Source organism: Amphiprion ocellaris, chromosome 7 (assembly GCF_022539595.1).
Source record: "Amphiprion ocellaris isolate individual 3 ecotype Okinawa chromosome 7, ASM2253959v1, whole genome shotgun sequence".
In the NCBI taxonomy this organism is placed as follows: Eukaryota; Metazoa; Chordata; class Actinopteri; family Pomacentridae; genus Amphiprion; species Amphiprion ocellaris.
The window spans coordinates 7,515,623-7,541,924 of NC_072772.1; the positions used below are offsets into that span (position 1 = coordinate 7,515,623).

Below are 26,302 nucleotides of genomic sequence, written 5' to 3' on the forward strand. Positions count from 1 at the left end.
AACCTCTCTGCAGCAACCATAGTGGTCAAACTTAGCTTCATCAAAAAGTCAGTTGTTTTTTCCACCACAGTAACCTTACCTTTTAATATATACTTTGGTTTTCAGTAAATTAGAAAATTGTACTCTGTGGTTCTGAGATTAATTACTTCAGAGAAGTGTTAGAAAGTTCTGTCAACACATATCGTGGGTAGAACATCCAGTATAATTAAGAATATTTTAAAACTTGGGTGTCAAACAGAGGGGATGCATCATTTTCTGTGACTGACTTCTAAGAATGCCATCATTATAAAATCAGGCTTGTTTGAAATTCTCTTAAAATTCCCAAAACTAATGAAGTATCAAAGCAATGTTAGCAAAGTTAACAGAACATTTGGGTTAAATGACAGTCCCAAACAATTACATGAGAACATGTTTCTACATTCTGATTACTTTCAATGCCTAGTGTTCAATGCATCGTCTTCTTGCTGATTCACTCGAAGCTTTTCCTTCTCCCTTCTGTTGGACCCTCACAGTGAGGCAAATTTCTCCCTTTCCTTCTTTTCCATTATCACTGCTGTTTTTGCAGTGTCACCGGCAGTCAAGCCCGAGATACAGCATGTGTCTGTGTGCAGCCTTACGTGATTAATGTCTGGCTGTAAGACTGTAGCTCTGCTGGAGCTGGAGGCGAAAAGGTTTGTCTGTACAAACCTGGAGCAGCTCACGGATGGTCGCTGTCCTCTCCTGGGTCCTGTGTGTGTGTCTTGGCCGTCTGCAGAATGGTAAGCGGTGCGTCTCTTTTGCATTGTGATGAGAGGTGGGATATGCTCGGCTACATGGCACGTCTTAGACAAGCCCTCTCTGTTTGTAATGTGCCTCTTAGTATTGACATTGATTGTGTCCTCCAAACCAGTCAGGAGACTTTAATAGAAAAACTGGTTTTATATATGTACTAATGATTGCTTGTGCTCAGTTTGTCTGCTCTGCCTGCAACATGCATGTCTGATATTTTCTTGGTGGCAGCGTTGCTGAGGTCACAGGCATATGCAGTAGTATGTGCTGGGGCTTTTTGATCAGTATGCACCAGCTGTACAGTCTACAAGACAGACAGCTGTAAACCAGAGAGGTTAATCAAACATGTGCCAGAGGAGTGTGAATACCATGTGAAGGACTGCATGCTTGTTAGTTAGTGCAACGTATGTTGGAGCTGCATGTGCTAAAGTTACTGGCATCACAGATGAGTCAGCTGGCAAGGCGTCCCATTTGTATGTGGGTACATGTGTTGAGATTTCAAAGCTTTCTGTGTGTGTCTGTGTTTTGTGGCTTTTTTGTGTTTGGGCATCAAGATTAGAGAAGCGGATTATATCCGGGAGGAAAGGAACAGATGGAAAGAGAAGGAGGAAGGGGACAATTATGTGTAGTTCATGTTGGAGCCCAGGCTTGTCAGGCACCACCCTAGTCACCAACGCCATCTGTTGAGAGTACAAGTCATGGATTGACACATATCTCTGTATTCTTAAGAATTAGTAGAAATCCGTTCTTTTTAGTGGTAGTCTGAATAGCCCATGTGAAAAAGCAGCTTTTTAAACACCATAATGGTTTAATCTAGCTGCTAAACAGACCCACTGCTTGTGAGAACAGAGACTGCAAAAACCACATGGTGGTAAATCAGGTCTAGTTGGCTCGTTCACAGGTGAAGTCCAGATGTAACAGCCTTGTTCTTGGGCATGACTCTGAAATCAAAAAAAACTCGAGCCTTTATAACACTTTTTAGCTCCAGCATGTAGACAGATTTTTTAAGTTTTAAAGGTCAGTTGGAGACCATAGAGCCCTCCTGCTTATTATGCTAACAGCTTCTTAATCCTGTGCACACAGGGGTTCCTCAAGGGGTGTCTGGAGTGTCAATCACTGGTTCTTGTAAGCTCAGTTCTGTGGGCTGCTGTTTGTCAATCAATTATGCTGTTAGGAGCAAAAAATCTTTGCTATACAAGATAAACGGCTCAATTACCATTGAGATGATGCCAAACAACCCAGGAGGGCCGACAGGTAAATCGAGGCACATTGTGTTGATTTCTAAAATGTTGATTTCTTTGGAAAGAAGTTGGTACAGAGGACAGTTCTCTCACATGCTGAGGTTTTTTTCTGCTTAATATGGCTTTACCTCTGACTTGTTCTCACTTGAAGAAACACTTTGTTTCTGTATAGTGTTGGTGAGAATGATTGTGTAATGGCTGTGCTGGGAGTGTACATGTACACTCACCATCTGCTTTATGGCCTGTTGTTTGCGTTACATTAATTTCTAATGCCCAACAGCATTTGAGACATTGTTACAAAATTTATATTTTGTGCCGTTATGTTACTTTTGCAATCCTGTGCATTGATCGTTCTTCATTTTATCTTAGAAATCTTGTCTTGAGAGACAGTCTGAATTCTTACAGATGGTGAGGGTTATTCTGTGAAAAGACAGTATGTGTTCAGTGAAGTGTGATTTCATAATTGCTGAGCAGCACAATTACAAATTTAAAGCTATTCTTCTTTTCTTTCTGAACTACAAAGATGTTTTTGTTTCGTTAAATCTGACTAGATTTGAACATAAACAGCTTAAGTCCAGTTGAAAAATATAGCGTAGTACCAGTCCTGTTATAGTATTTTGCATTTACAACAGCTTAATTAGGGGTAGTTAATTATTCAAATGCTTTGACACATCGTGCCCTTTGCTGCTCTCTAGACTTTACATCATAAGATAATCTGTTGATGGGAATATCCTCTAGTGGTCTGTAGCGTGGGCAATATCAACAGAACCGATGGACTTGTTTTACCTGCATACACTGCATTTTCTTATCTATGCAGTAGAGTGTACCTTACTATTTTTCATTCATATATGTTTAATGATAGCTGTATTAAGATAAAAAAAAAAATACATTCATGTATAGCTTTTATACAAAACACTTTACAGTTCTCACTTACCCACAGACACACAATGTCAGAGAGGAGGACTGTCCAACCAGGAACCGCTCGCTGTGAAAAACGACACGGAGGCTTCTCTGTACTTGCAGCAAGGGTAACCACACCAGTGTAACGAGACACGTCTCGTGTAAGCTACAAAGAGGTGGTCCCTGTCATCCTTTATTTATACAGGTGGAGTTACAGGATAATAATATGCAAGTAAATGGGAGTGAATAAGTTGAATGTGAGTGTGAGTGAAGAGAAATAAGAAAAGTATGATGGGTGTGGTAAATGCATAGCTTATATATGAAAACATCATATGTTACAATCAGGGTTAACACAGTTCACAGTACAACTATTAATGATAATATAAAAAACCTTCTAACAACACACACGCAAATTAATGGCAGCAAGCCACCAGGGCACTTGGACATGCAGACAGTGAAGCCAGAGTCTGAATTGAACTGCCACTCCTGCGATAAATGGATGACCTGCTCTTTCTGCTGAAACACAGCCACCTGACGTAGAAAAGAGATTGTTTAAGGTGGGCGCTTTTAGTTCCAAAAATTGACACTGGTTTGCTTTGTCTGTTGGCAGCGGTAAATACTCTGAGTGAAGTAAAAATGCTGCTCCCAAAATGGAAAAATACACTATTACAAATAGAAGTTAGAATCATACTTAAATACAATGACATAAGTATTGTATATCAGCAAACTGTACTTATAACCACAGTAAAAAGTAGTAGCTGTACAGTGAAATGTAACATTACTAAATTGTTGACACTTAAGCATCAATATGCCTGTAATGTTTTACTGTGAAGTGGAGCTAGTTAGGGGTCAGCCCCCTCCAAAGGGTCATAAATCTGATCATGAGGTGATTAATGTCAGGAGAAAGAAGAAGAAACCAAGTTCTGCTGCACAAATCGTTTTTTGTTTTCTGGATTTTTTTTTCCCAATTTTCGTCTTAGGGTATGGGTTTGACATATCCAATTATTTAATTGGTTTAGGCTTTGACCTTCAGAGACTGATCTATGTGTGAACAGACTAAGTATGAAGGGGAAATTGACATTGCTTTTATATAAGGGATCTAAAGCCAAAAAGATTGGGAACCACTGGTTAAATCTTTAATGTGTATTTTATAAACCTATACATCTACACAGTTTTTAGCTTTAGTACATACATTCTGTACAAAATTATGCCTTTATATTGTCTCTCTTGTGTGCTCTGCTTTTATCTCTTATTTCTGTATATTCTGTATGTTGTATATGCTGCTGGTTTCTTGAATTTCCCCCAGGATCAGTAAAGTACCTACCTACCTTATTTAAAATGCTTCTTTATTAACCACAAACCAGGATTTAAAAAAATTTTTTAGTGAAGTAAAAAGTAAAAGATTTTCCTGAAAGATGTAGAGTAGGAAAAATATAAAATAGCATTGCATAGAAAAATTCAAGTACTCAAACTACAAGTACCCAACAGTATAAAATGCACTTCTTGACTAAATCTACTTAGTTACTTTCCACTGGCTTTTGGTTTGGGTTCTAAATTTGGAGGCGCATGCTAAACTTTCAATAAAACTTTGGGAGGCCAAAGCTCCACTTTGACAAAATAGAGCTGCTAATGTTCATATAGCACTAAATATGCAGATTGTTAAACTTCATACATAATTTCCTACAACTGAGTTCTGCCTGTAGTGTAAACTTACACTTCTGTGTAACTTTGAACATCTTTGACTAATTATTATTTAAGTTCTTCTCATGTTTATCCATATGACACATGATGTAATGAATAGTCACCCTCCAACGTTGCCTGCCTTGGGGACTGCCGACTGCGGTTTCTTAATCTACTGTTGAAAAAATAATGAATCTGAGAGTGATTTAGTTACGTTGTGCTTCTGTTCGATTGCCACCTTTGACAAGGCAGGAAACCCAGTCCAGACGCTGATGTAATTTCTCTTATTGAATCTGTTCAAGAAACAATGCCAACCCTGTTTCAGCAGATCTATGGCTCCGACTTCAGACTTCAGTAGCATTGTGATAAGGCCCACCAGGAGCCAAAAATCACAGAAGGTGGTTTTGTGTTCATGTAATGTGGGAGCTAGACTGGTTGGAATTCAGTGTAGCAGAAATAAGGGCACACAACAACCCACTGACTTCCTTTAACCAGGGCAAACAGAGTTCACCTCCCAGCAGATGTTGGGCTTGTTTTGTCCGTTGTCGCCTTTTGTTTTACAGGTGCTTTGCTCTGCTCTGTTTGGGTGCAACATGCCAGTCTAAATAAACACTACGAGCACCTTTTTACACTGGGCTCAAGTCATGCAACTCATTCTCTGCTTTTCTTCATGATTCAGTGATAGTTGCTCAGCTTTCTGGGAGTCAGTTCCTGGTTCTCATTTTGAATAATGGCTGGGAATAAATAGTACAACTCATTAAAATGTCCAGATCTCTGCCAAAGGTAGTAGAATAAAGGGCAATTACTCATTTGAGGGGAAACCAAACCCTTTGTTGTTGCTTTTGATGTGTAATTTCAGTGCTGTGTGTGGGAGTGTGTATAGCTGATTGTGATAAGCCTTCAAACTGCTTGATATTTTTACCAACTCTCAATTTAGTCAGGTTACATTATGCCATCCATGCTGCTGCTAATGATGCAGTTAAGACTTCTCAAGCTGTTAGAAAAGATTACAAACAGATCTGCACAAACACCCCAATATTGAGAATGCAGTTCATATGGCCATAATTGCTCTTATTTTATGCTATTTCCCCTCTAATTCTTTGTACATGTGTAGCTCTCTCCTGAGGAATCTGAAAAAAAAATTAAAAATGTAGCTCAAAGGATTTTGAAGCAGATTTTGGGCCAGCAGGAAATCTCGCTGTCTGCAGGCTGGTGTGAGTGGACGTAAATGTTGGATAAGCCACGGTGGGGTCTGACTGTACACAACACATAAATCCCAATAACAAAGATGCCAGCCAAGTCCCTTCTAAAGTCATGTAAGCCTTCAGATGGCTGTCGGTTTTGATTTGTGGTATGATTCAAATGAATTGAACAATGGAATTCCTCGCTTGTAATCTGGAAAATTCTTTCCCTTTCTTTAAGTCGTCCAGTGGAAACTCCACCCCCACCACCAGAGCCACATGAGCCTTTGTTGCAACATGCCACCTTTTAAGAGGGAAAAAACAAAGTGAGAAAATGCTTTAGCTCCTTTCCAACAGGAATCTCTCTGTGTCAGATAAAGATCCTTAATTGAATGGAGGGGGAAGTGTGGGAAGTGTAAGTTCAGCAAATCCAGGGTCTCCTCGTTTGTCGCTATTGTGGAACAATATTTATGTTCCTGCAGAGATGGTGGATATCTGCTTCAAAGAGTGTCAGCATATACTGCACGTTACTGTTAAGACATTTCACCCATTTTCCCAGACAACTCAGGAAAAATGTATATCAAATTTCAAGTTTCTGCATATTTACTCCATATTTCCTGTCTCCCCTTTAACAACACAGGTTTCCATTCTTTCCTCTTGAATGCTTGCATGTATGAACCACTCTGGTATAATGTTGGTGCTTAAGCTGACAGTTGTCCTCGTATTCAGGGTTGATTTGTGTAACATGCAACTGCCTGCAGTTTAAAACCGACATAAAATTTGCAATTTCTTCTAAACTTCCATGCGATGATCCTCTCATCAGATAACTTTCTCATTATGCTAGAAACATAAGTCCAGAGTTTTGGTTTAAGGGCTGGACTTATGTGTTGTAATTGATGGTTTATAACTGCATTAAACATTGATGAGGTCATTTAAAGGTGTTTTCCATATTGTAATATAAACTGACCAGCCACAACATTAAACCCACATGCTTAATATTGCGCAAATCATCTTGATATGGACACAAGAGCTCTGCAGGTGTCCTGTTGTGTTTGGCACCAAGACTTTGGCCAGATCCTTTTGGGAACTGTGGGTTTCAAAATGGAGCCTCTGTGGATCAGGGCTTTTCTGCACCATTCCATAGATTCTTGATCTGGGTGAGATCTGGGTAGTTTGGAGACTGGACCAATGCCTTGAGCTCTTGGTTGTGTTCCTTGAGTTATTTCCAAGCAGTTTTTGCTGTGTACCACAGTGCATTGTCCAGACTGGGGGAGGCCATTGCTGTTGGATGGATGGATAGTACATGTCACAGTGACATGTACAGGACCCAAGGTTTCCCAGCAGAACATGACATTGTAATGAGTTGATCAGTGTTCTACATGTCATTGATCAGTCATCTGTCAGTGGTTTTAATGTTGTTGTGAAAATATATTCAGAACTTAGTATTGATTTAAGCTACAGTGCAGAGGCCTATTATATGTTATTACAGCTGACATTTTGACATGTAGAAAAAATATGATGGCTGTGTTTCATTTACGCCACTTTAGTTTCACTGAATACAGTAAATGCTGTATTACTGTGATGGCATACAGGGACACTTGAACAGAGCAAAGCTGTTGTTAATGGTATTAAAAGCATTTGTAGTTTTGCTGATTGTGAAAGTGGAAATCTTGGCTGTGAAAAGGCAAGTAACCCATGCATTTACAATTCTATTGATGACATGCAACTATGTGAACATCTACAGCTAAGTCAGATTGTTCCCTGTGATGAGCAGCAGGTGGCACTGCCCTTCCTCCACTGTCCCTGCTGCATCCTTTGTAAAAAGAAAGTAAATTCCTGCACATTCAGCCTCATAGACCAGTAATACAAATTTATGTTTAGTGCAAATGAAGTTAGTCGATCAGACTCATCTCTGGTTTTTTGGTTTGGTCTGGAACATTTTTCAATAACTGTTTGTGTTGGTTGCTGTTCTGAGTGCAGCAGTTTTTATCAAGAAACCCATTCCAGTCCCCACTGGCCTTGAGCCAGATGACCTTATAGAGTAAACAGGGATGAAGAGACATTTTAATTATGATGAGCACAACATGATCCTCGGAGCACTTTTCCATCATGTCTGGTGCGTCTGACTTTTGTGTGTGTGGTGTCTTCATTTCCTTCCTGTGTGTGCAGGCCAACATACAGGTTGATGCATGTATGTGTGTTTGCATGCTGCCTCAGATTGTATATCTAAAGCTGTCCGTCCCTTGGGCACTGTCAGCCCTTTCAGACAGTCCATGATAATCACCCTCGTGATGTGATCCAGCCAGAGGATTAAAGCAGACCTACAGTCATCTCCCAGACACCAGCTTTCCTAACAGGAAGTAGTGTCTCCTGTCTGTTAACCTATGTTTTTTTTTCTTCACCCTGTCATCCAGGCCAATTCTGAACATGTGTCACATTAAATGGAGCTTTAAGTGAGATTTGCCTACTGTGTGGTTAGTTGGACTGGCATGTCTGTTGACCTGATGCTATTTGTGTTGCTCTCTGTCTAGTACTTATGGTAGTTATTACAGTTGTATAAGTTGGCACACTTGCAGTGAGCGCTATTAAGATTGGGATCATGTTACATTTGGTTCTTCCTCCCATAGGCAGAAAATGAATTCTCAGCTGAATACTGCTCCTGTTTTTGCTCCCCCCTAAAATGCTTGGGATTAGATCTTAGGCTAGACACAAGCTCAGCTTTTCCAACTGCATGTATTTCTTTGCAGCAAAGACAGTGTCAAGATACTGTTTCTCATGGTTGCTATCACACTCTGGTAAATCCAGAAACACAGTGTTGTAGTGCTTTATTGCACTGGGACTTGTCTTTTTACAAAGGAAACTCAAAATACATACAGCTTAGACACATGAACCCAACACAGTAACTTAATCAGAAAATCCTAATTCTTTAAGAATGAGTGAGAATTATAAGACTTGCAAGGCACACAGATTCATTGAGATTAATGAAAAAGCTTTGTGCTCTGGCCCACTTAAGGGTTTGAGAGAGAGAGTGAGCAAGAGGACAAAGAAAGTGAGATAAAAAGATTATTTGTAGCATGTAGGCCACAAGTCACTTGTCCTCCCCACCATGGACACACACACATGCACGCACATGCACACATAGACACACACACTCTTCTTGTGCCGCTCTGGCCCTGGCACTGCCAGCTGGGAGGTCTGGGTTGGATGTGATGGCCATTGTAAGAAGTTATGTGCACAGAGATGTTTTCTTTCCTGTTCTTGTTTTTGAATTTTGATCTGATTTCTTGGTTTACAGCAACTGCTTTTCCAGCTACATTGTCCACTCAGTTACTTTCAATTATTCAGTCACTGAATTATTTCAAACATGTCTGCGGTCTTTACTCACATGTCTCTGAGTGACAAAGATTTTGTTTGCGTGTATGTATCTGATCACTTATGTGTTGATTTCACGTGTGGCTTTAGGAATGAGGACATGAGAGGCTTGTAGCAAGGCGACAAGGCAGATGTTGATCTCCTCAGAGAGCAGCACCTCTTCTGGAGGCAGGCCATCCGTGCTGCTGCCGCTCATCTGCATATCAGCTGCAGATTGGCCATAACTGCAGAGCAGGGCGGAGCTCTTAAAACGCTCCAGATGCAGAATGTCACAGATCAAAGGTGTACCTGTTTAAAAAGAGATGCTTCCAGACGAAGTGTGGGGGATATGTAGGAGAAAACCTAATACCACCTGATTGGTGAGGCAGGGAAGATAGATGTGCTTATGTAACGAGGGGTGCCCAGAAACTAAAGAAGTGACACTTTGTCTGAGGAGCTTTCCAAGGCCTTTTCACTGGTTTCTGTGTCTTCCTTCTGCTGTCTGGGGAAACCAAAGGAATACAACTGGTTCTGAAGGAATAATATGGCAGCAAATTCAGAAACAAACAGTGATATAGAGGTATGCGCTTGTTGCTTTTCTTCTTGCTGACCCTGCAATTAAGTGTATTTCTCTGTTTGTGACTTGCTCTTGTTTTTTTTCTTTCTGACTTTGCAACATAGTAATCTGTGGCTGCAGGTTTTCTCTGAGCATAGACAGTACACGTGTCAGAGTTTAGGTTATTGTCACAAAGCCACACACAGACTGGACCATTCATATGACTGCATGTGATTTTCTTTTTCTTTTTTTTATGCATGTAATGACAATTTTTTGCTACGCTACAGTAAGGATCTAGAATATCTTTTTTGCACGAGTGCCTGAGCTTTTTCCTGCTGCTTATCTCCAAGATGTTAAAGCATGCGTATTGATTGACACATGTATTGATCAGGAGTGATGGCTTAATGCATTGAGAGAATTATGAATGAGCCTCTGATAGTGGAACACATTGCTTCCTAGTACACCAACAGCAATACATTTGGGACAGAGATACTTGTGCTTCTCCAGGATATTGGGTTCTTCATTGTCTGACTTTGACTTATAGTGTACGGGGAAATCAGAATAAAAAACGGGTCTTTTCTGTTGCAGTGAATATGTGGAGTTGTGGTCACGTGAACATTTGCATGAGCTCTTTAGCTGTGGGAGCGTTTGGTGAGGGGGACTATTTCTGTCTCTCTCTCTCCTTCTCGCTCTGTACTGAGCCAGCTTCACACAGAGCCCTGCTATAACTATCCAAACAACCACAGCATTCACACAGAGCACACATGGCTCCCTTCACCACCTGCTACTGGCCTCATCACAAGAGGAAACCTTACTGATATTCAGCCTGTCCATTCCACAACATTCACATTTAAAGTGGAATACACATAGAGTGTTGTTTCTGGTGTGAATGCCTTTAAAAAAGTACTTTTTCTCTAAAAACTAAGAACACAAGAGGAGCTTAACATCAGTGTATACAAGACATATTTGCAACAATTAATGCACCATCTCTCATGCAATATCAGCATACAGTTAAGTGAGCATCCCTGCCAACAGGGGCAAAACTTGCCAAGAAAAAGTGACTTAGCATTCAGTGAATAGCAGCAAAGTAATTATTGTAGCTGGATTACAAACCACTCTTGCGACTACATTTCCTCCCAAGCTGAAATGTGCTTTCATTGTAGAAAGTCAATAACAACTTGCTGTATAGTTTATTTATGATTTTTGGCAGCTTTGATTGAATTTCCCGTGTCATACAGAGAGCATTTGAAGAGGGCTTTCCCCTGAGAGCTGCTTTTAATGTAACAAATCATCATCCATCAGCGCTGTGTCAGCCATCCCACTACCATGATCCAAAAGTAACAAAGCAGCTTAGTCAACCATACAACTTGTTTATGTTCAGCTGGGTTTCATGTCCTTCAATTGTTTCTCAGGGACTGCATGGGTTTGCCATGAAGGTTTTAGTCCCATCATAAAATATATCCCACGTCTCTGATATACTCAAGAGGCTGTTTTGCCTACAATGGCCCCGTTGATAACCTTTGACTGAAACACTACAAGGGGTATTATTTGTCTCAGTAGTTTTGCAGCAACCTACCACTTTCCTCTCAAACTGCTTATTACGTTTAATTAAAATTATTGGATTCTTTGGTTGCGACTGTATATGCAATAAACAATTCTGTAGTGAAATTGTTGTTTTAGCCCCACTTTACTCATTTCATATGACAAACTGGACATTCCAGGCCAACATCTCCTTGAAAGTGAAACACCCCTGTGTCCATTTTGAGGCTTCAGTACACCATAAGTAAGTTTTATCAGTAGTGCAGGAAATGCCATAGATGCAGCTGTTGACAAAGTACGATATGTCATTACCAGAGGCTAGTGTTTCTGTCTGTCTATCTGCATACCATTGTTTAATTTTCCTTGTCTCACTTAATTGGTGGATAAAATGTGGATAAAAATAATGTGAGGAAGTCTGTAAAACATTTTTAAGTAATGTGAGGAAGTCTTTAAAGCCAAATGTACTTGAGTTGTCTGACTGTATATGAATATGAATGAATATGAATCATTTGTCACAAACTAGTTCTTGAACTGTTGTGTTTAAGAAGCTTTTCCAGTCATGCTTTTTGCTTCAGGATGTCTTCATACCGGTTTGGACTTGACCCAGCCATACTGTGGTTTCACCTGACCTGACCCTTATTTATTTTGTTTCATCTCGATCTAAACTCTGCATGGTATTGCTGATGATAAAGGTTGCTTATTAGTCATGATGAACACACCCTTGGTCAGTTATAGAAACTATAATTGGTTCAGGTCTCAGCTGAGACTTGTTCCAGTGGGAGACTGTGTGGGGCCGCTCTAATGGAAATGTGTGAAATTGATGTCAGAGCCCATTAGGTTTCATTCTAGTTAAAGGAATAGTGAGGCTTTTCTGGGTTTGTATGGCTCACCAGAGTTGGACTGATGTTTCTATCACCCATCAGTCATATGTTTCATAAATATATCTGCTTCACATGTTTTGTTTACTTTGTTTTATGGCACTTGTCCAGATTGTTTTCTCCTGACTAAATCCTTGCTTGTGTTGTATCTACTCTCATATCTGCATTGCTTTGCATAAAAGCATCTGCTAAATGAAATTGTAGACATATAATGGCCTGATTTTGTTTTTGTATTGGCTCTGGATTGGAGGTGGCCATTCTTTCGGTGTGAACAGGCAGATTTATAGAAAATGTGTACATGTGAGGCTTGTTAGAGAGTTTTTGTGGAAGTCAGAACATTTGCTGTCAGTCCTGCGTAGTTACTCTGCCAAGGAACACGATTGAGTTATGTGAAGATTGGCATACATTTGTTCGTCTGTTTATCTGTGTGCAACGTCACTCCAAAATGGAATAACAGATTTAGAACAAAATTTTGGGGAAGGTCGGAAATGACACAAGGACCACCTGATTAGATTTTGGCAGTGATGCGGCTTATAGTCTGGATCCATGCATTTGTTAAAGATTTCTGTTTCATTGCAAGATAACGGCACGGCATCACTGTAACTATGACAACAAGTGCACACTACGTCAGCTGCCTGCAGACGATCACATGATTGCGATCCTACTACAAATCCACCGCTGTGGACTTATCGGCACTTATCCATCAGAGATCATACAATGACTGAGCAGCCTTGGCGGAGTACTGGGCTCTCTGAGTGCTTTTCTTATTTAATTATGTAATCCTAGGTTTGGGTTTTGGGTTTCACCTGGATTTCAGCGGATTTCTGAAAGATGGAGTTGATAGAGTTACAAAAAAGTGCAATTCATTGGGATTAAATTCAAGCAAAAGGATCAAGTGCTACTGCCTCTGTGACAAGAGAAACTTAAATGGCTTATTAGAGTTAAGATCTGGCCGAGTGGAAATGTTTGCATGTGGAACATAGTAGGCACACAGTAAAATCTGATCAAATGTCAAATCAAATGTTGAACTTCTAAGGTTGCTAAAGTTAATTCATTCTCCTGTATCTCTTTTCCTAAAGGAGAGAATGAGAAAGCAAATGTCAAACCAAGCTTTTCCTGTTTCATGCAGCTGTGTGTGCCAGGAACACCAAGTTGCTTTGGTTGTTCTTGACTTTTGTTCTCAAGCTCTGTTAATCTTTGTTCATTTTGTGCGTCTGCTCTCTTGTAAGACATCTTCATTGTGGTTTTTCTTCCAGCTGAATAATCTGTATAAATATAGAGGTCAAGAGAAAATTAATGTATTTTCATAGGTTCATGAAATGAAAGATCCAATTTCCAGTGAAATTCTTTTTTAAAAGCCGTTTAGCTATAAGTGTGTTTTATTTTCCAGACTTCAATATCAAGACTAAGAATATCATGGACTGATGGTCTGGCTGGTTCAGTGGGAAAAAGTCACACCGGTTTCCAGTTTTGACTTCATACAAAGCTGCTTTAGAGTGCTTAGAGGAAAGTGAGTCCAGTACTTGCACACAGTAATGCCATCCACACCAGTTAGATTTAAAGACAGTGTAACCTGATAGTACGTGTGGCTTAGAGAACAAATCTGTCACCTGGGGTCATGTTCAGGAATGCCTCTGAAGGAAAGTAGAAATGAAAGAAGATACATGCAGTCTTAACAAGGTAACATACATGTAAATATAAGCTGAAAATTATTACATAGACATACAACATGAAGGAGCAAAAATGTTGGAGGACTGGCAAAGTAATATATGAAGCTATCAGATAACTATTTTAGTCAAATTATCCCAGACATCATCGTGGTGCCTGTCCTCTAAAGATAATACATCCTGGAGAGTTAACAGTTAAAATTTTAGAGCAACTTGCTGCATAAATTTGCTTATGAATGAGGAACTGCTTTAAATCTTAATTTAATATGTGAAGACAAGTGCATTAGCTTATAAATTGTTTATAATTAATGCATTTATTAGCTTAATTAGTGAAGTCATTAGCATAGCCAGCAGTTGTGTTTAAAAGGTTATGATAGGGCGTTAAGCAGCTCAGCTGCCTCATTGTGTAATATGGCAGATATATATGTCATCTCTATGATACAGTTTTAGCCTTTTCTAGTATAATACTGTTTTTTGCAGTTTGCTTTGTTTGAGTTAAACATTAATGTCACAGTATGTCATAGCCAGCGATTGTTGACAATAGGCATGATCTGGCTGGATACAGTAAAGGTATTGAGTTGATGTTGCATTATTTGACAGAAATTAATGCATTCTTCTATTATTTCTGACCATTTCACAAACAAAAATGACAGTTATGCTTAAATAATGAACTCAAGTTCCATTTTTTTAAAAAAATTGAAACTAAAATGAACTAAATCTTTAGTTCATGCCATTTTGTAGCTGGTCGTTTTTCCTCTGACACTGGCTAGAATTTGCTAATTATTTCATCAGTCAAATGAGAGAAAATTAATTGGCAAGAGCTTGACCATTGAGTACTTGTTGAAATTTTAAAAAATCTTAGCAGAGAAGAGGATTTGTTGCTTCCCTTAATTTTATATCACTGTAAATTGTACTGTCAGATGAAAGAAGAATACAGAAAATATCACACAACAAAATGTGATGGAAATTTTTCATTATTTGCTGGTATTTTTGAAAACAGATATTGTGTCTATGATGTTGTCTTGATTGCTGCCACAAAAATGACATTTTTTTTGTTGATATTGTATTGTGCATGATAAACAGCTCTTCAGCTTAGAGTCATAAGTGTTACTCCATGTGTGGGTTGGTGTGTAGTCTGTGGATGGTGACGTGTGGCTCATCAATGCTGCTGATCAGTTCCCCGGGGCGTTCAGTGGCTCAATTGCGCTGAAGGACGCTGTGTCCTTTGGGGTGGAGGCTTATAAATGCTGGAGCCTCTGGTCTTCACTCTCTGCTGCCTGCTGCAGAGGGTATGAAGAGCAGTTTTCTCCGAAGCCAGAGGAAGAGGCTTTGCTGGTTAAAGGTACCACAAGTGAGACACTGAAAGACAGGAGGTGAGGCTCTGCATGGAGGAAGGGTGAACATGGATTTATGATCTATTTTTATGAAGATGAATTGGTTTGTGCTTTAGTTTTTTCTCGAATGGTTTGACTTGTAATTTTAGCAAGAGATTACAACTGATATTGCTCCAAGTCTCTCTCCTCAATCCCCTTTGCTACTTTTTAGGATCTTTTTCAAGCATAGAGTAGAAATTTATTTGATTTGATTAATTTACATGAGTTTGTATTTGTGCTCCAAAGTTATCAAAGCTTTGTGATCGACCATTTCTTCATGTAGGTCAGAGAACCCACCATGTTTGACATTGATCTCAGTGGTTTGGTTGTAGCATAGGAAAGCAGGTCACTGATTTCCCAAATTGTGAAACTATCAATGTCTCCTCTGGCCTTAAGCTCTAGGTCCCAACATAATTAAAGCTGTAGGACGTGGGCTGGGACATTATCCACTTAAAATGACAAAAGATTCTTTAGAATTACATGCTTAGCTTTTCTTACAGTGGTGGGAAAATTATAAGGTGTTTCAAAATGAAAAGGGAAAGAAATTGTCAAAATCTGTAGCATTAGACTTTAAGTATTTTCTAGTGGGGATATTGATGTAAAGATATCAAATTTTTGGCTGCTGAGTGGCTCTAAAAATAAATGGACTCTCTTTGAGCAGATGCGTGTTTTGCTTTGGTGTTTGACTTTTCATCAAACATTCAGTGACTTTTGCATTATGTAGCTGCAGATGGGATAGATAATCTTATCTGCTGGCACTGACGTTGCCCAAAGTGGTTCACTTCTTGTGCTAATAGAAACACTGAATAGAACAATACCACAGGAATTGATAACCATAGGAAGTGGACCAATATTATTTAGGAAACCTGCTGCTATCAAAATGCCATTATGCATAGCTCAATCATCTCTTTGGTTAGTCAAACAAGCAGTCATGCCATCTGCTCTGTAATCATACCATTTCTGCGCAAATGGTATGTTATTTCATATGTTTCTTTGTTTTTATTTAACCCTTTTTTTCATTTTCCTCCTCTTCTTCATTTGTCCTGCCTGAACACATTCACTCCTCTTTTCATACCGCTCCTCATGCACCTAATTTCCTCATGATGGACTCTGGGCGTCCTTCTCCTTCCTTTCCTGGCATGACCCCTTCTTTTCTTCGCCCTGCTAAACCTCTTGACACGTGTGCTACCTTCTGGTTGGAGATTGCAGAGTGTGCTGTAGCCCCAGTTGCAATGGAGGACAGTGACCATGAGCCTTCCTCTTCATCAGATGAACAAGACTCGTGCCCAGCCTCCCCTAATCACAGCAGGGGCCATGATGCTAAGCAGGTATCAGTGACACCCCCAAAAACTGTTAAACTCCCCATTTTACTGCTATCTAGTGAGAGTCTTAAAGCTGATATGGACACAGCAATCATACTGTACAGCTAGAGGACAAAATTCTGACTCGTCTTTGGGTCAAATGCATCCTCTGTGTTCTTTCTCTAAATAGCAACATACTATGTACTTTAAATTTTTCATTTGTCCATCCTTAGTATCACCTAATCTAATGTAGAGTGCATAAACATAACATGAGTACAGTGTCACAGTATGGGCTTACAGCTGAATTTAAATGGCCGTGTTGCTTTCTGGGGCCACTGTATTATTTATCTAGCAGGAACACTTTGTCTGTGGGACTGGAAGAGCTGTGGTAACTGGAGTCCACAGTAAGCATAACAGCATACACTTGAGCTGTGTATCATCTCACAGGAAAGGCTGCACTTTTTATGTTTTACTTTGTAAAGAAGAGTAATATACACTACTAGTCAAAAGTTTATACACACCTTTTCATTCAATGCTTTTTGGGTTTTTTTGTATTATTTTCTACATTGTAAATTAATACTGAAGAGTAACACTTTTTTGTTTACAATATAATTCCATATGTATTCTTTTATAGTTTTGATGTCTTCAGTATTAATCTACAGTGTATAAAATAATTAAATAAAAACCACTGAATGAGAAAGTGTGTATAAACTTTTGACTGGTAGTGTATATATTTGACCAATCATAAAGTTTTGTTGTGCCACATTAGCGCCACATTAGCCCTGCAGAACTTATGAAGTGGTCAGGAGATTTATACCCCATGGTGTAGCAAAACTGTTTACAGATCACTCTCTGTGTCAAGTAATGTATAACCAAGCTTATGCTCAGTATTACAACTCATTCAATAGTTTTCATTGTGATGAAACAACAGGCAGATCCATTGAGATAGGTGCCTGGTCTTCCTGTTCATCTGTAATGTGATCTATCTTCACTAATGATTATTGAAAGTGATTACTAGCTGAATTGCCGCCAACGTGTAGGATGTTTATCGTGTGTAGTGAAAGGTGCATCCACATGTTTTAGAACCAATTTAGCTTGTTAATTTTCCCTATAGATTCACTCACTTCTAGCTTAAGGCGGAAGATGACAATCTTTCACCTTAAGCTAGAAGTGAGTGAATGAGGTTAACAGTTACTTCGTCTTGTTTGACTTCTGCAGTGAATATTTAGCTTTGTTAATGTCAGTAGGATCTCTCCTGTCACTGTGTCTCCACTGTAGAGCATAAAGTCATGAGATATTACGACTATTTTTAAAAGTGTGTATTTTCTGCTTCTGAATCTCCATACCTTCCTCCCTACATTGGCACTATTCCTTTTCTCTGCATGTCTTTGCCTCTGTCCACTACTTTTTTCCCACCTCGTCCGTCCCCTTCGATCTTGGTGTCTCTCTAGCATTCAAGCCACTCAGATGACTCAGAAGTGGAGAATATAATGCAAGACCCTCAACACCAAGAGGGGCATGGCGACCACCACCAGCTGCATGACCACATGTGCCACCACCATCATGACCATGAGGCTCATGATGCAGACAGGGAGACAGAGGGTGAAGACCGCCCTCACACCCCGTCATATCTGCGGCCCCCTGTGGCGGGTAGGGCCCAGTCAGATTCAGGTTCAGAGCCCAGTTTGCCGCACAGCAGGAGTGTGGAGTTTGACTTGACATCCCCCGTCAGTCCCTCCAGGCCAAAGAGCCCCTGGGGTCGATTTGACCCGTATGACAACAATGAGGTAAAAGTAGGTGTAGATGAGAAACCCAGAGAGGATAAATAAATCTCTGTGTTGTTTCGTTGTGCTTTTAGGGTGACTGTGTACTGTGATGTGTTGAACAGCTCAACTTCAGACAGACACACTTCATGGGATGGGACAGAGCTTGTAAACGACCGTGTACAAGTCTAAAGCTAATAAGTTGCTTTATGTAGCAAAAACAGTGGTTTGTTTTTATTTTCTTCTGATCCCGCATGATGGTACTGTTGAGGTTTGCTGTCGTGTGTAGACTTTTTTTTTGCAATAGACTTAATGGGGAAAAGTTTACAGGCCATGAATGGGACAAACTCTCCAAGATATTTGCAGTGTTTGATATTAATGTCAGTCATATTTACATATAAATATGTGTTTCCATGAACTACTCTTCTATTCTTGTTTTTTTTAAGGATCAGGACAAGGAATATGTGGGTTTCGCAACACTGCCAAACCAGGTGCACCGCAAGTCCGTAAAGAAGGGATTTGACTTCACGCTCATGGTGGCAGGTAAATCCTAGTTTGCACATTAGTAGACATTTGATCTTAAGCCCACCTTTTACTTTGAAGAGACTGCTAATCATGAAGTCTTAAGCGTCACTGTTTTATTCTTTGCTGTTCTTTGTTTGAAGGTGAATCTGGCCTGGGAAAGTCCACCCTGGTCAACAGTCTGTTTCTCACAGATCTGTACAAAGATAGAAAATTGCTCAATGCTGAAGGTGAGGAACACAGTTGTTGTTGGTTTTTTTTTTTCTTGTTTCTGCTTTGTTTGGTAATTTTTCAACTACAGTATGTCATGGCTGATGTTTAGAACTGAGGCCTGTTTGTGTTTTTCCTTAGAGCGAATCACCCAAACAGTAGAAATCACCAAACACACAGTTGATATAGAAGAAAAAGGTGTCAAACTGAAGCTCACTATCGTGGACACCCCTGGGTTCGGGGATGCTGTGAACAACACTGAATGGTACATGTTCAATATCTTCACTGAATAAAATAACAAAACTATGAATCCTCACAGACCACAGATGGTTAGCCTCATTGTAGCCATGCTGTGGTTAAGAAGTCATGTGCAGTAGTTCAGCTGTTCCGAGGTCTGCATTGCCTCGGAGACTGAACGACCCTCTGTGTTTCTGCTCTAGCTGGAAGTCAGTGGCTGACTACATCGACCAGCAGTTTGAGCAGTACTTCAGGGACGAGAGTGGCCTCAACCGCAAGAACATCCAGGACAACCGCGTACACTGCTGCCTCTATTTCATCTCACCCTTTGGTCATGGGTATGACAAAGCTGCAGTTCTTCTCTAGGGATTAATTAGCCTGCTCACTGTCTCTTTTGTTATTCCTAATAGTAGAGAATATAAATGCTTTTCTGCTGCAGTATCTAATGTCTGTGCTGGTATTTGCATCACAGCATAACAACCAGAGTGAGCTAGGTCTACCATTTCTTTCATTTTATGTAAAAAAAAACATGTATGTCATCACCTTACAGATTTTCATTTACAGCCTGTCATGAGCACACAGCTACCTGAGTAAGGCAATCGCAAATATGTAGTGGACTAGTATTTACTTGCAGTGCATTCAGCCCCATAAATTGTTAATGCAGCAGCTCTTGCACAGAATTGAAGCAGTTCTCAGCTGCCTTCAGGTGAATTTACATCTGGTGCAGTGCTTTCACTCTAATCATTTGTTAGCGCTGAGTGCTGATGTGGTACTTTTAAGTGCATTTGTGCACATGCACTGTTCCACATCACTGTGCTCATCAAGGAACAACTCTACCATAAAACTCAAGTAATGCTGCGCTGCATTTTCAGTGCAACAGTGATGGAGCAACTGCTCCCTCTGTTGGTGATCATCAGTCATTACTCATCAGGTAACACCAAGAGGTCACTAAGAGCAAACCTCTGCTGCTGCTGATCGATACCTTGCACATCCACAGACATCGTCTTATGGCTTAAATTTGATGTCAAATCAATATGTTCAGGCTGCCAGCATACAGTTACAGATCAGGTTTGTGGCTTCACTGTTTCACAGTCAGGCCAAACAACTTTGAACAGTCAGTTTTATCCTTTAACATGTACGGAAATTCCCTCAAATTTTTGTATGTTACGGGCTGACATAGCATATAGTAGTAAAAATATCCTTCCTTAATTATAGTCGTTTCCTGTAACAGCAAATCGTCAGATGAGAAATGGCATATTTTACTCATGTTTGAAGACCATGGGTGCTAATAGCACATTGCATAGAGAGAGCATTGTGTTGTATTGTCCTTCATAAATATGTCTCTTGTCTTTTCTAGCCTTCGGCCTCTGGATGTGGAATTTATGAAGGCTCTGCATGAGAAAGTCAACATCGTCCCTGTTTTGGCCAAAGCCGACACACTCACCCCTAGTGAGGTCAAGAAAAAGAAAATTAAGGCAAGGCAGTCAATAAACTGTTGATCTCCTCCTATAAGTGAGGAACCTTAAGATGCATGTGACGTACATCTGAATGACTAAACAATATCGCTTTAATAGGTTCATGAAGCAAGCAGCGTTCTGTATCCCAGCGTCTGAAAAGGACAGAGTTGACACTTAAATTAGAAGTAGATGTTTTCAAGATTTCTCCTCCATATCTGTCCATGCAGATCAGAGAGGAGATTGAGCAGTATGGTATCAAGATATACCAGTTCCCTGACTGTGACTCTGATGAAGATGAGGAATTCAAGCAGCAAGACCTCGAGCTGAAGGTGAGCGCCAGAGCTGCCAGAGGGGTCCCAGTGTTCTTACTTTCATTGTCTTGTCTACAGTTTGGTGTTTGCAGGATGTTGAAAGCAGCGTGCACTTTGTTGGCACATGCTTAACCACCATAATTTTCTTCATCTAGGCTTTTGCAGTGTCAACAGACAAACCTAAAGCATCGCCTGGAAGCTGAATGCTCATATGAATCATTCTTTTTAGGCACATTTGTTGGTCTGAACACATTTAGTAGAATAATCCAATTACAGAGTGTAGTGATGTTACATTGAATATACGCTCCATATAATATGTGACCTTGACAGTTTGTTCACTGCACATTTCACAGACTCGATGAGTCACCGTTCTCCATCCCTTTCACATCACAACCTGGCAGTGAGGATGCAGTCAGTGTGCCAGCATATATCTCTCTGCTTCTGTCCTTGGGTAGCCTCTGATAAGAGCAGTGTGGAAGAGTGGAAACGTTTAATGGGATGCTCATATTTAAATTTAAAAAATAAGGTTAAAAGCTATAAATTACAGCTCCATTTGGATTAAACAGAGATTGGGAAGAAAAAACGCTGCATAATATAGAAGAGGGCAAAGACTTTAAAGAGGTAAGTTGGGGAAAAAAAAGAAATAAACCAGCCATGACCACATCCGCTGCAGCACTCAGTACTGCACCAGTCCATTCTTCAATCCTGACCCATCTACACTCTTCCCAACTCTATACATTACAAATATCATTTTATTTTATGGTCCTTTCTGTTCTCCCTTCAAGGAAAGCATTCCCTTTGCAGTAATTGGCAGCAACACAGTGGTGGAGGCTAAAGGGAAGAGGGTGCGAGGCCGTCTCTACCCCTGGGGTATCGTAGAAGGTAGACACTCTCTCCTAGTTCACAACTTAAAATGATTTGTAGTATGTTCATTTAAACCAAAAAACTCCATTAAGTCTTTAGATTTCACATTAACATAAACACAGAAAAAGTTTCTGACAGTTACAGTACTTGTGTGTGTTCATTGATTCCATTTGCATTTATATTCACATTTTACTGCATGGCAAGTACAAATCATAGGTTTTTAGAATGCTGAATCTACAGTTGATCCTCACGTTGTGCTCTGCAGTGGAGAACTCGGCACACTGTGATTTTGTGAAGCTGAGGAACATGCTCGTTCGCACACACATGCAAGACCTCAAGGATGTGACCCGGGAGACCCACTACGAGAACTACAGAGCCCAGTGCATCCAGAGCATGACCCGCATGGTGGTGAAGGAGCGCAACCGCAAGTAGGTCCATACTGACAGATGCACTAAAGTGGACGTTTAGATTGACATCATCTGCAGATTTAAAGAACAGAACGAAGATTCATCCTTTTTATTGCAGTGGCTAGATGATACCACCGTGAGCAAAAAACACCCAGAAACTGTTTGGGGTTCAGAGCGTTAAAGAAATATTATATATTCCAACATAAGATAAAGATAGTTGTTTTTTCTGTTGAAAAGATGTAAACCATTAATTTCTATGTTTTTCCTGGTTTTTAATGGGTTCCCATATTTAATCCCCAGAGCACACACAATTATCTTAGATTTCTGTGTAATGTGTTAATAGTGTTTGTTAGACAGATTCCTTGTCCTGCAGATTACATGTCACAGAGAGCCCCAGGTTTACTTAAATCTATTTATATGTGAAGCACCTTTAAAAAATAACCACAAAAGCAAACATGAAATGCTTCTCTACAACCTGTATCTCTCTGCAGTAAACTAACCAGAGAGAGTGGCACAGACTTCCCCATCCCCGTGGTGCCCGGAGTGTCGGAGAGCGAAACAGAAAAGCTCATCCGAGAGAAAGATGAGGAGGTACGGCACGCCGACCACGAACTGGAGTCACATCACCAACACGATCATGACCATGACCACGTGTCCGACCACAATTCTGACCACCATGAGCACTCAGACCCCCATCCTGACCCAGAGCCACCTTTACATCAGCTAGAAGACGAAGCCCTCTGAGTGTCTTTAGCTCACAGATTTTTTTTTACCCATAAGGTTTTTATAAAGCAGTCAATTATGCTTTCTGGGTTAACAAAGAGTAACCTCAGAAACATGACTTGGTATGATAATGCATTAAATGTCTAGTTCCCTGCCCTTTGGACCTTTCAACACTGGGTGGGAAAGGAGTTTTATCATAAACTTGTATTTTTTTCTGAGAAGCACTCACAGTGAAGCACCAGGATACATATAAACACGGCATCGTGTAGAGTCAGATCTTCAGCCAGATAGCAGTTTGTTGGCTCCCTCCCCAGGGTACTCAGGTGTAGAGATAAATGTGTAATATGAGCAGCTTTTAAAACATTCAGCATTGCTGTTAACCCTGGGTTGATAACATCTGTTCCATGGTTCACCACTGAGACTGCTGTATTAACTGCTGACAAGGTACTAAGGATGACACAGTCTCAAATACCTGGAGTTTATTGTTATTTAAAGGGATAAATAAAAATACAGTAAAAAAAAGATAGATAAATAACAACAGAGCAGGTAATAATTAGAATAAATATTCTCAGATTAAATATTATGAAAAGAAACCTTCCATATAGATTCCAATTATTTTAATTGCACAGATATGAGCCTAACACCCTGTTAATGTGATTACTTATGCCCCTGTTCTGAACTGAAGCTTGAATGAGCAGGAATAGATAGATAGATGTCTTTAGTGTGATGAGAGGTTGTCCAGCGAAATATAATAATGTAACCAAATACAGCTGATGATGTGTCATTGTCCATGTTTTTAAATGTCTCTTCCTTTTCCCCACTTAACCCTACAAAATCTATTTATTTCATTAAATAAAGAGACTATTTTTCCTCATGTTTTTTTTTTTATTATTTTCTGTTTAAACAACACAAGAATTAAAACAATAAAATGTTACTGTGACTTCATACTATCTCAATGTACATGTGCTGAAAATGTGGAAACAAGATTTATCCCATTCGTGCTACAGTTAGCTGCCATACTTTACTACGCAAAGTACAATCACAGCAACGGGACAAAACAGCTACAGATTCTCACACTAGAAAGCACCTGATTTGCACTTGTGTGACCTAAATTATGACTTTGATGTGACAGACAATATTATAAGTCCACATGATTGACTGGTTAAGTTGCCAGCTGATATTAGTGCATTTTAATATCTTGAAATCCTGATGCTGGCTCCCTGCAGTTGTTCAGCACAGATCATGTGATGGAGAGAGAACGCACTGACCTCCCGAGTGTTATTGATTTTTTTTGTCTGTGTGGTCATGCGTAAATAATTTCCCCTTAAAAACCCAGCACAGTTCGCTGACATGCCCACACTTGGCGCTGCAATCTAAGTAAAAGTGCATGTGTTGCATCAGACTGTGTCACTAACATCGGTCTCCTCTCTCCTCACAGTTGCGGCGGATGCAGGAGATGCTACAGAGGATCCAGGATCATTTGATCACTCAGAAAGACGGCTATTAAACACGGTCACACTGTGTACATGTCTCACTGGGTTTAAAAGAAGAAACGCCCAGGAAACCTTTCTCCCACTCTTGAACATTGACATCCCTCGGTGTCCACCCAGCCACCACTCAGCCTCATCGACAGCATGTTTCACATGGATCAGGGACCTGGTGAGGACGTGGTAAGACGTTCTGACATTTGCAGCTTAGCAGCTCCCTTTATCCTCTCCAGAATCTCTGACATTAATCTCACCACTGCTGCAGAACACCTGACCCTCCACTCTACCTGTTTTAAACAGGTCTGATGTTCTTTGGAAAGAATCGGTCTCCAGGTTGAGGGTTAATTCACATATGGGAAGTTTTATTTAGCCACATGATCACAGGGTGGTATAATGAGGTTTACATCAACGTACTGGTGACCTGCTCAGATTTTTTAAGCACATTTTTTCTGGTGCGAGTGTTTATTTTTATTATATCTATAGGTCAACATGCATATATACTGTAATAATTTAATTTTCTATGTTACACTCAACTGCTTTTCCTCTTGTAAGTGTACCAGGTTTTATTTAATTACACCCTGCTACACTGCCTGACATTATACAGGATTGTTTTATGTTGAATTCCCGCCCGCTGAGGTTCCTGTTGGTAAATTTGGTTTCATCTTCAGGCAGAGATTGAGTTTAATGAAAATTTAGTTTTATTAGTGTCTGCATGTTTATAGTTGCCACCTCCAATGCCCGACATCATGGATGTCTGAGGTTCTGCTCAACATTGGCCAGTTTAAACTCACTTAGAACTGCTTACTGATTTTCATGTCAACATTTAAGTTAATGTACCTTTCAACATGACAGAGAAGAAATATTTGGAGAATTCCCCAAAGAAGAGTCATTTAAAAGTCGGCTGAGGACTTTGATAAGACAAGACCCTAGATTTGCATGAGGTGAGCGTCCAGTGGCAGGGTTGCATCACAGCCCATGCAGTGTATTTATTTTTGCATGTGTTTTATGAAGGTTACTCAGATTGTAGTTTGGTTACTGGTGATCAGCTGTTGGGGAAATATATATAAAACAGATGTTCTTTGTTTTTTTAAAATAGTTTGGTTTGTTTTAATTTTGTGTTCTCACTTCTCAGCAACTGTTGATTGAGTACTAACCTTGACATTTGTCTTGTAACCAATGATAAACTTGAGTGTCCCAAATTTTGGATTTACCTTGAAAAGTGTGAATTTTGTTTGACTTATCAAAGCCAAGGGTAATGATCAAAATTACTGCGTGAACATAATTATTTTGCCAATTGTTTCTGTTACAAACCTTTGTTTTGGAGATGAGATGACTCTGCCTTGTGTGACTTTTGCTTTCTTTAAAAAAAAAAAAAAAATACATTCCTTGAACTTCTATCCCAGAGTCAGGTCATACTTTTGTTTCTAAATTTGTTTTATATTAAATTTCTTTTGTTATGCTACATTTTTGAGTATATTTATGTAATAAATTTATAAATGAAATGACGAATGAAAGGATGATATGTATAAATTCTAATATTGTAATAAAATATGAATAGAATTTCATGCTCAATCAGACATTGGGGTTTTATTTTTATGTGAAAGTTTAAGTGGAGCTGAATGCTGTGGTTTCATTTTAATACATAAGTTTAAATGTAACAAACTTTAATCACCTATCCCTGTATTAGATTGTGCATTATTTCAAAGTGAGTTAATGGTTAATGGCCACATAATTATGGTTCAGTAGAATTAGAGGTTTTGTTAATGAAAGCCTCTGTGGAAGCCCCGCCCCCTCCTCAGGTGTCGCTAAGTAGCGGCTCAAGTTCAGTTCTGAGCTGGTTAGCTAGTCAGCTTGTGTGAACCGTATAATGCAAACGAAGCCCCTTC

The 26,302-nt window shown here is 39.8% G+C and overlaps 1 protein-coding gene across 4 annotated transcripts; it reads left to right on the forward strand.

Moving 5' to 3' along the window:
• Nucleotides 1–633: 633 nt before the first annotated feature.
• On the forward strand, nucleotides 634–25,993 carry septin4b (septin 4b). Of its 4 annotated transcripts, none has more exons than XM_035951297.2 (13): nucleotides 14,582–15,134; nucleotides 16,344–16,462; nucleotides 17,887–18,222; nucleotides 18,645–18,741; nucleotides 18,864–18,950; nucleotides 19,072–19,195; nucleotides 19,371–19,505; nucleotides 20,525–20,642; nucleotides 20,852–20,953; nucleotides 21,721–21,817; nucleotides 22,065–22,227; nucleotides 22,698–22,797; nucleotides 24,368–25,993. In XM_035951297.2, the coding sequence occupies exons 2-13, from the start codon at nucleotides 16,367–16,369 to the stop codon at nucleotides 24,434–24,436; spliced, it is 1,524 nt and encodes a 507-aa protein (XP_035807190.2). In that variant the 5' UTR covers nucleotides 14,582–15,134; nucleotides 16,344–16,366; the 3' UTR covers nucleotides 24,437–25,993. The 4 variants fall into 4 exon arrangements, with proteins under 4 accessions (XP_023132667.1, XP_023132666.1, XP_035807190.2 ...); XM_035951296.2 differs by having other exon boundaries at nucleotides 15,026–15,134; nucleotides 16,337–16,462; XM_023276899.3 differs by lacking the exons at nucleotides 14,582–15,134; nucleotides 16,344–16,462; nucleotides 17,887–18,222 and adding an exon at nucleotides 634–758.
• Nucleotides 25,994–26,302: the final 309 nt, after the last annotated feature.